General features: G+C 39.7%; 1 protein-coding gene across 1 annotated transcript; it reads right to left on the bottom strand.

Moving 5' to 3' along the window:
• Positions 1-2,806: 2,806 nt before the first annotated feature.
• Positions 2,807-7,911, bottom strand: vsx2 (visual system homeobox 2). The gene is made up of 5 exons (XM_053335894.1): positions 7,494-7,911; positions 7,083-7,167; positions 6,423-6,546; positions 3,555-3,735; positions 2,807-3,186 (listed from the first exon to the last, which is right to left on the bottom strand). Exons 1-5 carry the CDS (start codon positions 7,909-7,911, stop codon positions 2,807-2,809), a joined length of 1,188 nt encoding a protein of 395 aa, XP_053191869.1.
• Between the last annotated feature and the right edge of the window lie 3,873 nt (positions 7,912-11,784).

The raw sequence follows: 11,784 nt of genomic DNA, 5'->3' as shown, positions 1-11,784 counted from the left end.
TGAGGCCACTTCTTTCTTTGGCTTTGATCTATGTATCATTTACTCAAGTGTACACACTGGTATGTGAACAGATTTTAACAACTATTTACATTTGCACAGTAATTCCGAAAAAATATGCACAGATTATCTTCATTGCATTTTTATATTTAATTAAATATCTTGAGGGATTCAACTTTAAGCACTACCAGCTCTGACACACTCTTGGATATTAGATATTCTTGGGTCTTAGGTGTACTAATAAATCTGTGCAGCAGAGGGCAGAACAACACCACATTTTAACACTCAACAGTTCGATTACATCTAGTGTTTCATCTCAACTCTGCATGCAACTGGGGCCAAGACTCTTCCCAAAATGATCTGTAGGCACTTAATCTCACCAATGAAATCATACTGCTCATAACCCCATCGGAAGGAAATTGAATGTTAATATTGCATTAGTCAAAAATCTTTCTATAAACCTCTCCTGATCTCACTCTGCATGGATTGAGATGATCTTATGATGGTCTTCAACAAGCAGGCTGTCCATCATAAGAGATACTGTGAATTACCTCCTCATATCCAATGTAAACAGCTTGATCTTCAACAAATCTGATCTATCATAACCTTCTATTCCACTCTCAGAGGATTAAATAGCTTTGCACTTAGAGGAATAATCCTCACTCTGTATATGTCTTGGCCTCAATAACTGAATTGGGATGGGGGTCTGTGGAGGTGGGGGCTCAGTCTATTGCAAAACTCACTCAGCCTCAAATGGTTATTGGGCTGCATAAGAATTCCACTTTTATAGAGGATGTGTAACATCATATTTCTTGTGATGTTTGAAAACGTGAGCCTAATGTAATGAAATTACAGACTAAATCAAAAAGGTTCTGACTTGTATGGGTTCACAGATACTTTTAGAAATGCTGTTCCCAGCAAATCATCATTATTTTTACATTTTTGTGAGGTTTTGGTGTAAGTGTAAGTTTGGTTTAGGTCAGGTTGAGCTCAGCTCAAGTGAAAAGGAGACTGTTTTGTAGCTGACTATCAATTCTGACCCCAATATATAATAGTCAAATGACATGATTTATACTGTCAATGTGCAATATATATATGTATGTATGTGTGTGTGTGTGTGTGTGTGTGTGTGTGTGTGTGTGTGTGTGTGACAGCATGATTTTACAGATGTTTTCATTATGTAAAACAATTTAACAGTAAGTTCCTTTCACTAATCTCTTTTTTGTGTGTTTAAGTAGTCAAGCATCATCCCTGAATCTACACATCAAAATACACCAATCAATGTTACTCCCAGGCGCACAGTATCAACATTTCTAATATCCAGACACCCTCAAGTCCATCTCCCAAGCCATCATTAATTATTGTGTGTATATACTTATCTCTGTCAACAATGTAATTAGCAACCTTTTCCCCATCTGATGACATTATGGTTCCAATCTGAGGGCCATTCAGTGCTGAGACATGCAGCAGCATACTGATAATAGTCATCTCTTGCCCTTTGAAATGCTCTCTGCTTAATTGGAGTAGAACTCAACTCATTAGGAAGCCCCATTAGCTAACTGAGGGTGAAGTGTAAAATGTGTTATGGATTACAGCTAATGTGCCAGCATAGACGTGTTGTAAAACTGAGTTCAAGTGGCCTGATGCAAAGTTTTATGAACACACCGGATCAGCTTGGGGGAAAAGAAGATTGCCAACGAATAAAGCTGTTAGACTTTGGCTTGAGTGTTGGTTGGCGTCTGTTAAAGTGATTTGAAATCATGCTGAGGTCACTCTGCTAGGGGATGCTTGCACTCTTTTCCCTGTCCCAAAAGCACTGGTCCTCTAGTTTAATCTGAAATTAAAGGCTGTCAACTGCAACGGATTACAGGGGCTAACCCAGGCATTCAGCCGGGGACTGTCTCCTAATGAGCCAAGCTAGCAGAGCAGCAAGTGACAACAAGTAGCTACTCCAACAACGAGGGCAACTTCATGCCATTTAGAAGCTACAGTAATGCCTTGTGCAAGCTCTCATTGTTCAGGGGCCTACAATGTGGAAACACTGAATCTGACAATGAAATCATGTTTTTGGAGCATTCGGCTGGAAGAAAAGTAGAATGAGGGACACCAAAAAGCCACATTTAATTAAAAGGTGATTTCTATTTTATGCTTTGTGAGTTATACATATTTTCAAATGAGAACACAAACATTTTTAGACTACAAGAAAACATTTTTCAAATTGTGCCTTGGTTAGAGAGATTAATATATCAAGTATATACAGTGTGATATACAGTAGGACAACAATTACTTTCTTTCTCTTAAAAGAGAACTGTCGGTGGGATGGTTCTTATTTGAGATTTCACCATTTAAGTAACTGTACAAGCAACATTAAAAATGAATGTCAAGAATGAAATGTAGATCTCCAGAGACTGACTGCTCATTGGTCATTGGTAGTCATAATTAATACTGGATAAAATGTTACTCATCTGACTCTAAATATAATTATGGGATCTATATACATCATTATTAATGCTTTGCTCCCACGCAGTCAAATCTTCTCTACTATGCATAAGCAACAACAACTGGAAGTAAGTCAGAATAAAAAGTGCATTTGCATCGTCTGTGCAGCAGTGAACCAGCCAGATGAGTTCTCTTCTAGAAGTCCAGATGCAGGCCAGTTTAGAAAAGTCAATGAGGGATGAGGTGGAAACGGTGGAACAGTGGGAACCTGCAGGACAATGAGTGACAGTATGTTGGGTAAGTCCGCACACATGCTGAAAGCAGCCAGCTCCACTGCATTCACTCATGAGAGTCCTCAGGAACTTGATCTCTATGGACTTGTCGCCTCCTCTGCTAGACTCAGGGGATCGCTGGCTTTCTCCTCGGCCGCCTGTCTCTCCTGTTTGCCTTCCAGCTGTCTGTCATGAGAAACCGTCCCCAGCACTTTGGCACTGTGTTCCTGTGCCTTGGCCCTGAGTGCAGCAATGCTGTTCTCTCTCAGTTCCTCTTTAGAAATGGTGGACTTGCCCTCTGACCTCTTCTCCTCCGCCTCCGAATCTTCTGCCCGCTGAGAGCTCGGCTGCAGGGGCTCATCACACTTTCCTGTGGGCGGGGGGACCACAGCCTCCATGGACTTTTTGTGCATCCCTGCAAAGAGTTGCGGGTATTCAGATTTAGAATAGCGTCTGTTGATTGGTAAGCCATCTTGGACTGAAAACAGCAAGCAAAAAATAGGTCTGTTTTAGATTATAATGTCTGAATGGACAACATGGCAATGCATGACCAGGGTAGAGGATGAAAATACTTAATGTAATGCGAAGAATGCTCCATGTTCTTTATTTAAATATTTGTGCTTAAAAGAGTCATGAGAACATCTGTCATACTTGTACTGCACATACAGTATTAGTCAGTATTGCAGTGAAATATGCCAATGTTGTAGATATTATGGAAATAAACTTTTAAAATGATTTTACAATTGAATCCTGTGGTAAATGTACTGTAAACTATCAGGAAGTGATGACACATTGACAGAGTGATAGTGAATGTATGAGGGGAAAACAATAAGACAGCAGCCTCACCGAGCAGCCAGGGGGCGCAGGACTCCATTATGCCATCCTTGGCAGACTTGAGGATGGACTCTGGCAGGGGGATTGAATGCCTCACCATGGCACCATACAGCCCATACTCAGCCATCACAGTGCTGCGGCCCCAGCATTTCTCCCTCTTCCTCCACTTGGCTCGACGGTTCTGAAACCATACCTGTGACAGGAAGAAGAGAAAAACAATCATGTCATTGTCCTCGATAATGGTATGTAGTCTTCCAATGGAAGCAAGCATTTCAGATTCTGACAGGAAGGAAAATAGGTGGATGTAAATATTTGATTGTTGGAACACAGCTCAATTTGTTCATGAGCTTAAATTCATTGCATGTTTTATGCTTTTTTTTACATTTTCAATGGTTAACGTTGTTTTATTGGAAGACACTGAGGTTGTTTTTTCCTGATAACGTTTGACTGAAGTGGTAGAGACAAAGTAAGGTATGAAGTCTCAATCATTTGGGAAACATTAAGATGGAACTTCCTGAGTGTAGATAATGAGCAAGTTAGAAGATTTATTATACTTTCAAGGGTTGAAAATCCAATGTGAATGTGCAAGATGCAACTATTGGTACCACTTTCCAATAAGTTCCCTTTTAAAAAGGATATGTATGTTGTCTTTTAAAAAGAAATAAATGACTAATGCTTTATTGATCTCAATAAGAACAAATTGGGTTGCCCTGAAAAATCCACTTTGTTGGTCTTAAGTTATAAATGTTAATCATACATTAATAAATGCTTAATTGTTAACTCTTGTTCTTTGGTGGAAGTGGGCCATACTGTCCATAACCTGGCAACACAAAAGCTGCTCTTGTGAATGGGTTATGACTGATATCTAAAGTTTTATTAAATGACTCTTTCTATAGCTTGTGTCATGAAATCTTAATTTCAGCATTTCAGTAGTTATTTTAAAGTAGGTCTATACTTTGAAATCTCTAGTGTAATTCAAAGCAACTTAAGATAACAACTGCTCCGTTTTGATTTAGTCCATCGATTTCCCATAACCTCCAAGCTACAGGTGTGAAGGATCTCTGCCTGCTGTCAGAGCTCATCTCCAGCTACCTGTGGTGGCATTAGAGACGATCTGACACATCAAGACACTTCACTTGGCCACAACCAGCAACTGCTTAAAGACCTGGAGGCTATCTGTCAGCTCAGAGAGAGGCCAAATTGATTGTATAGCACAACACAGGATTGTTAAACACTCTGCTTATACACATGTGATGGCCCTGTGAGGAGAGGTAGGGAGAAAGAATAGGCAGGAGGGGGCAAGAGAGAAGATTCAAGTAAGGGGACAGATATTAAATTGAAAACGATCAAAACCATTTTCAAGCTTCTTTTTTTTCTCTGGTAATTTTGATGATAACCCTTATTTCATACAAGATACTTTTTTTTTTTTAAATGAGAAATTGCTTCTCTGCCCCTCAAAAGAAGGCAGTGTGGAAGCTGCGAGGAGGAGCGACCCTGGGGCACGCCGAGGCTGATTGAAAAATAAGTTAATTTCAGTCCCAATCGATGGCGGGCAGGCGGGCAAATATCACGGGAAATTAAACTACCGAGACTCGGGGGAGCAGCTCTATTGACCCGTGCTAATAAATTCAATGTAGTTATTTCATTTGAACTCCCTGCGTCTCTCCAGCAGCAGCCAGCCTCCCGAGCTCGTCTGATTTAACTAATTACACTCAATGAGAAAATTGGGTGTTAATTTTATTTAGGATAGGAGCGGGGCCCGTAAGCTTATTTATTTATTTCCTTTTATTATTTATCCGCGGCAGCGCTGTTGCAGCCCGTAATGAGAACGAGATTAAAAGGCGCCCCGGCAGATGGATGGTCCAGGTCACACCGCAATCTTCTTCCGCCTTGATAGCTTGATTAGGTCGTTAGTGGCTCTTCTCCGAGAACAAATTGTTTCACATCCAACTGCGCCTGATGAGAGATTATCTGTCCTGGCTGCTGGCGAGGATGCTGGAGGAGAGCAGTCTTTGTTGAGACAGGAGGGGAGCATCACTTAGCCTATCTCCCCTTAAACATTTTAGAGCAGCAGCAGTACAGGCAGCTGGTGGACAACACTCAGATATGATAGTGTACACGAGGCTATTACCACTTATGGAAAAGTAAAGGATGTGCAAACTGCATGTGGTCTCTAATCGGTGCACAAATTTCATAAACAATTGTAATATTCACACCAATCAGTTAGGTGTTTGATTAAAAAGCCATAATGAGCCTATTCTTCAACAAAGACTGTTTTATATGATTTGATTCATACGCTGCAATGTGTAGTGTCAGTCTCCAGATGTGCTTAAGGAGATGTTCTTTGCAGTGAAATCAGGAACTTATGTTTGGCTTATTATTATATTTTCCATATAGCATCTGAAAAAAGCAGCAAAAGAGTATGAGTTGCCTCTTTAAAAAAATCTTATGGATAATTTTTTTTTCATTAAAATATGACAATAGTCAACATATTGGCTATTATCTTATTTATATATTTTGCGTTTTTAACATAAAAATGGCAACAAGTTGAGCCTTAACACCTTAATATGTGATTTAAATTATACTTCACTTGTTAATAATAATAATAATAATAATAATAATAATAATAATAATAAAGTGTGAGGCAGCATCTAATTTACATTTTTACATTTACATTATTTACGTCTTAATACATTTTCTAAAACACACTCATGTAAATTCGAACACATGACCCCTTGTGCTAATTAAAATTGCCTGTGCCAAAATATTAAGGACTAGTCGTTAAGAATCAGAACTTTCGATTGAATAATACAGATTTAATATTATCAGCCAATAATAATATATTTTTAAAACACACAGGGTGCTGAAGTTGAGCATTACCTGTATTCTGTCTTCAGGTAACTCTGTTTTCATGGCCAGCATCTCTCGCGCGTAAACATCCGGGTAGTGCGCTTCATTAAAGGCCTTTTCCAGCTCCTCCAGCTGATAGGAGGTGAATATGGTCCTGTGGAAAATAAAACATATAAAGAAATAACGTGTATAGTGATATCTTGAAGGAATATTTCTTTGTGGTCTGCCATTTAATATAAAATGAAAGGTATATATAAAATATGATTTAAAGATTGGTTAGGAATAAAACGCAGAAGGTCACATTTTAAGAAATAATCTTCAGTCTGAATAAATGAACCCTTTCTGTGCACTGGTGGAAAGCCTGAAGCTAACTTGGCCAGAACAAAGTCCAGCATATTACACTATCTACACAATTGAACTCATTGTAGACTTGTGACAGCAGTGGAAAAAATTACAAACATCATGTGTACAGTTTGTAAAAAAATTCAAATTAGCAGTAGAATGAGTTTATTGTGTGTAACAATAGAAGCTACAATAACAACACCAAAACAACAATTACACCTGTACTTTCATTGGAGTAATTGTACCTATAAATGATAAATCCATTTAATGGGGAAAAAAGACTCTCTTGAATATGTGAGAATGACATTTCTAACAATTAATATTATATAATCATAAATCAGCACTGACCGGTGACGTCTCTTCTTGCGTTTCTTGCTCTGACTTACTGATGACTTTGAGAGTTTTCGTTCATTTGAAGACAAATCCTCAGAATCTGTATTTTAAAAACAGAAAGCATTTAGGTTATTGACACATATTTGAATTTTTGCAAACTGTTCATCTCTACTATTTTTTAAACCATTAGATTTGAATGATTTAATTTAAAATCACACAGTTTATAACAATACTATGAATAATAATAACATTAATGATAAGAATAATAGTAATACATTGCAAAAAAAAAAAAAAGAAAATAGGCAATGCATGTACAATAACCTGGACTGTAAATACTGTTAACGTGTTGCCTGTATAGTTGCCTGTATTGCAGTGAGGTCAGTGTTTATTATGAACAGCTGGAATCAGACAGTGGTTGCGGATCACCTGAGCTGGCAGACTGGCTGGTGTCCAGCGGCCCTGCGGACCTGCTGTGGGGCTGCAGGTGAACATCGTGTGCGTCCGACAGCACAGTCTCCAAAAATGCAGGTTGGCTGTAAAACGACGGAATTCCACCAGGGCCGATTAATCCCATCCCGACTCCCACGCCAGCGGGGCCCAGCACGGACCTAGCCGCGATCAGTTGCGCCCCGGCCGGCAAAGAGCCTAAAGGGTGTCTCGGGGCCACAGACGGCTCCTTGTTCAGCCCTAGTATCTCCTGGATGCCAAAGCCGGTGCACCTGGGCGGCGGATGGGTCGTGCTGCTTTTCGGCTGGTGGCTATTACTCCCTCCATTTGCGCCCAGAGAGGTCCTCTCCGATATATTTAAACTTTCCGACAACACGGCGCCTTGTTTCCCGGTCATGATGTCTTCGATGCTACTTGAAAGGCTTATTTCTTATTACAGCGTCTTACAGGAAGGTCCCCAGTGCATGATCCTCTGTGTAACACATAGTCCTTTAGAAAATGGTCCTTTTATCCAACAGGTCCATCCCAACAAGAGGCAGGACCCAGCAGCCAATCAGCTGCAAGGATTCAGGATTCCTGTGGATCATGGATGCATTATACGCCCTCCCGGATACATATCTGCATTTTCTTGAGGACTATATGGACAAACGACGCAGGGATTTAGGCTACAGAAAGAAACAATCCTTTCTTTCTTTCTGTAGCCTAAATCCCTGCGACGTTTACTGTTGTCGAGGCTGCATGCAGAAAATGAAGTCAATTCTGAAAATGAAAACTACATAACGAAAACGAAGCTGGGATGCTGCAAATTTCATATTAAATATCTCTTAATAGAAGGAGCCATACATTAAAATATTCTAATAAAAAAAAAACACCACAGCTTTTCCATAATATGTGAACTCACTGCTGCTGTGTGTGTGCGTCGGGGAGACAGGCCTAATTAAATAGTCTATTTCACACCTCTTATATACCTTTGAAATGCTGCGGGTTTAGAAAATTACCTCAATCTGCTAGAATAAATCAGTATGTATTACATTTCGCTGAATGGTTTACACACACACAGCCAGCTATGATCTCTCTGCCCAACCACTGGCTCAATGGATAATTGATCTCCAGATGTTATGGGAAACTCATCACACGCAAATCAAAGGCTCTCCCCAAAAAAAGAAAAGAAAAAAAGGAAAAAAAAAAAAAAAAACGACAGCTGGACGCTATGGACCCACTCTGCGCTGCATGGACCTGCACAGCGATAATCCCACAGCAGCAGAGGCTGCAGAGCAGATTAAATCACAGGGAGATTTCCTCCGAGGAAATAGAAAATGATACAGAATGTAGACCAAAAGAGTAGCACAAATAACCAAATCATATTTTACTAATTAGGTCTTTATTTATTTTAAATTCAATACAAGAAGAAGAAGAAGAAGAAGAAGAACAACAATAATAATAATTGTAATAATAATAATAATAATAATAATAATAATAATAATTCCTGATTTACTATGAATATTTTAACTGGAATTATGATTGTGGGCAATGTAATACTGGGTTAATAATGAAGGCCTGAATAGTGTAATAGAAGTGCAGAAAAATAGGAAGGCTTGATATTAAGTTTATTAAACATGCATGGTTTATTGCTGTGTTGAATATTGGTGAAATATTTGTATTTACCTTTTAAAAAAACAGATGATTTTGGTCATTTGGTGAGTTAACTGCAGAGAAACAGGATTGAATGATTATTCTGGGTTATGTGTATAGCTGGAGTTGAAGGTGTTCCATCCATCCATCCATTCATTGAGAAAAGCAGACATAATGTTACAACATGACATGAATATATTGTTTTTCCTAAGTGCTTATGATATAATCTTAGTTTTTATTACTCTGGTAATGAGTACAAAATTAGGATTAGGTCATCACATGTGGTGCTAATGTAATCCACACAGATTGGCACAGACTGCAATGGTTGGCCAGTTGAAACTAATCAGAGCCTATTTAGTGGAAATTCTATTAATGAAGAAATCAATGTTATTAGGATTGCTAATGACACATCAGCCTGTTGGGATCCAGTCATTTATTAACATGGAAGGGTGAGTCAGGATGACCCGTCAATTACAGACAAGTTACTGCCCCCCTCTCACTCCATCACTTCTGCTGCAATCTATAGAGACTTTTCATCTGTTTGTTTGTTCATAGTGCAACACGTCTCTCCTCTCTCTATGTCTTTTTAATAATCCATCTCCTATGAAAATGGCTGCATGCTGATTTGCATGCAGAAGAGAGGTTGCCTAATAAGGCTCTAGATTAAGGGAAGATTTAGTTCAGTCATTCGTGTAGATTGGGTTGCCAATCAAAGGCCGCAGCAGGATCTGACGGATGCAGATTAAAAAGCAAACAGCTGTTGGAAAATGTGCACCCCACTCCCCAACTCCCCAACCCCCCCTCCCCACCCCTTTACTCCTCCTGTTGTGACAGTTTTAGACTTGATGTAAAATTAGGGACAAAGTATTGAATCTTTACAAAATGTATATTAATGTATGTTTTTGTTTTTTTTGTTTTTTTAACAGGAAGATAAGAAGGTGTTAGTAAAGGCGATGCAAGACGCCGGTGTGATCCAGTCTCTGTGGTGCTGAATCAAGCTGAATCAAGCTGCCTCCTCGGTGTTAAAACAGGGCCCAGGCAACTTGATGACAGCACACATGTAGCGCCGAGTCAGGGGAAAAACTAAAGCACAGCCGGAGCCTCTGCTTTCCCAAATCACTTGCAGGGCGTGATGTGATGCGATGCCCCCCTCCACCCCCCCTCCTCATCACCACCACCACCACCACCACCCTTAACCCCCAGAACAGAGAGAGTTTGCAAGCCCCGCAGCTTTCTCATGGCTCCTCCACAATGGCATGTTTGGTAGCTGGCTGTCGGCATTGCTTAATTAGGCGAGGAGTTGATTAATTTGCACTAATTGACAGCTAATTTAAGGACTCGGGGCACATCGGATTGACATTTGTCGGGACACAGAGGCTATGTGAGGTCAAGGCAACGCACTGTGGATGGATGCATGGGTTGGGGTGGGTAGATAGAGAGGCTCTGATTTTTTTTTTCACCCCCCTTCTATATGGATGACCGGCTCTGCGGGGGTTGACCCACTCCTTGAGGAGCCAGTGTGGCTGCAGGGAGGTTGCGGGTGACTGGCAGCCACCGGTGCGTGCACCATATTGGGGATGTCAGGTCGTTTACCACGTCAAAGCTCAGCAGGTTGATCAATGCTCATCAGTCAGCACCAACAAGTGTCCGCGTCCCAGCAGTCCAGATGACAGCAAAGTCACTATGCAATTTTTAACACTTGTAAAAAGTTGAAATTAAGTAGCCTATTTTATAATAATCTGCGTGCAGACAGTGGGCCTAAACTGAGTGCAAAGTCAAGTTAGACCAGTTTCTAATAATGCATCCTTATAGGTTGTAATAATTTGGTTTTATTTGTGATTAATGACGTTTGCTATATTGAACAATGATTGGTGCCAGGTTGTAATTCTTTATCAGTTCTCTTATTGGTAATTATGGTAATAGTTTGGTGGTTACTGTTTGCAATGCATTAGTAAATACTGATTTTTTTTCCACATTCTAAGTAGCCATCAAGTCTGCAGTTAGTAATGTTAATAAGTGGCCTAATTAATAAATCCTGCAGTGAACTGTTCGTGAATGCATCATGTAGAGCTGCAACGATAAGTCGATGGACAGAACATTCATCAGTCATTTTTCAAGAAAGCAAAAATTCTCTGGTTCCAGCTTCTTAAATTTGAAGGTTGCATCTTGGACTTTGTGAAATTCTGATGGACATTTTTCACAATTTTCTATCATATCAAAACGACTAATCAATTAACCGAGAAAATAATCGATAAATGAATTGATCATGAAAACAATCGCTAGGAATTCCTAATTACTTGGCAACCTAAAACTTTTTCTAATTAACAGCTATAAGGTATTATTAGCAAAGGTTCTGGCTCTATTAGTGATAAATATGCAGATATATTTAAGCCAAATCTTCAACAGCATAGGCTATATTAACAGTAACGACTATTTTAAGGGAGCCATCAATCACTTTGGCAGTTTCAGTAGGCTGCTATTATCAAAGTGAGCAGTAATGAAAGAACATTTTGTGGTTTCAGTCTTCCTGCCCAGACTGCTCTCTCCCTGTCCCTGTCCCTGTCCCACACCGGAGCAGCACACACACAGACGAAGTCACTTTTTCTGAGGTCTTGTGAGAATTGTATAAATAATCCAT

This window comes from Scomber japonicus, chromosome 16, assembly GCF_027409825.1.
Source record: "Scomber japonicus isolate fScoJap1 chromosome 16, fScoJap1.pri, whole genome shotgun sequence".
NCBI classification, from domain to species: Eukaryota; Metazoa; Chordata; class Actinopteri; order Scombriformes; family Scombridae; genus Scomber; species Scomber japonicus.
Note: the sequence above shows the minus strand (reverse complement) of the source record. Positions and strands in the feature narration are given on the sequence as shown.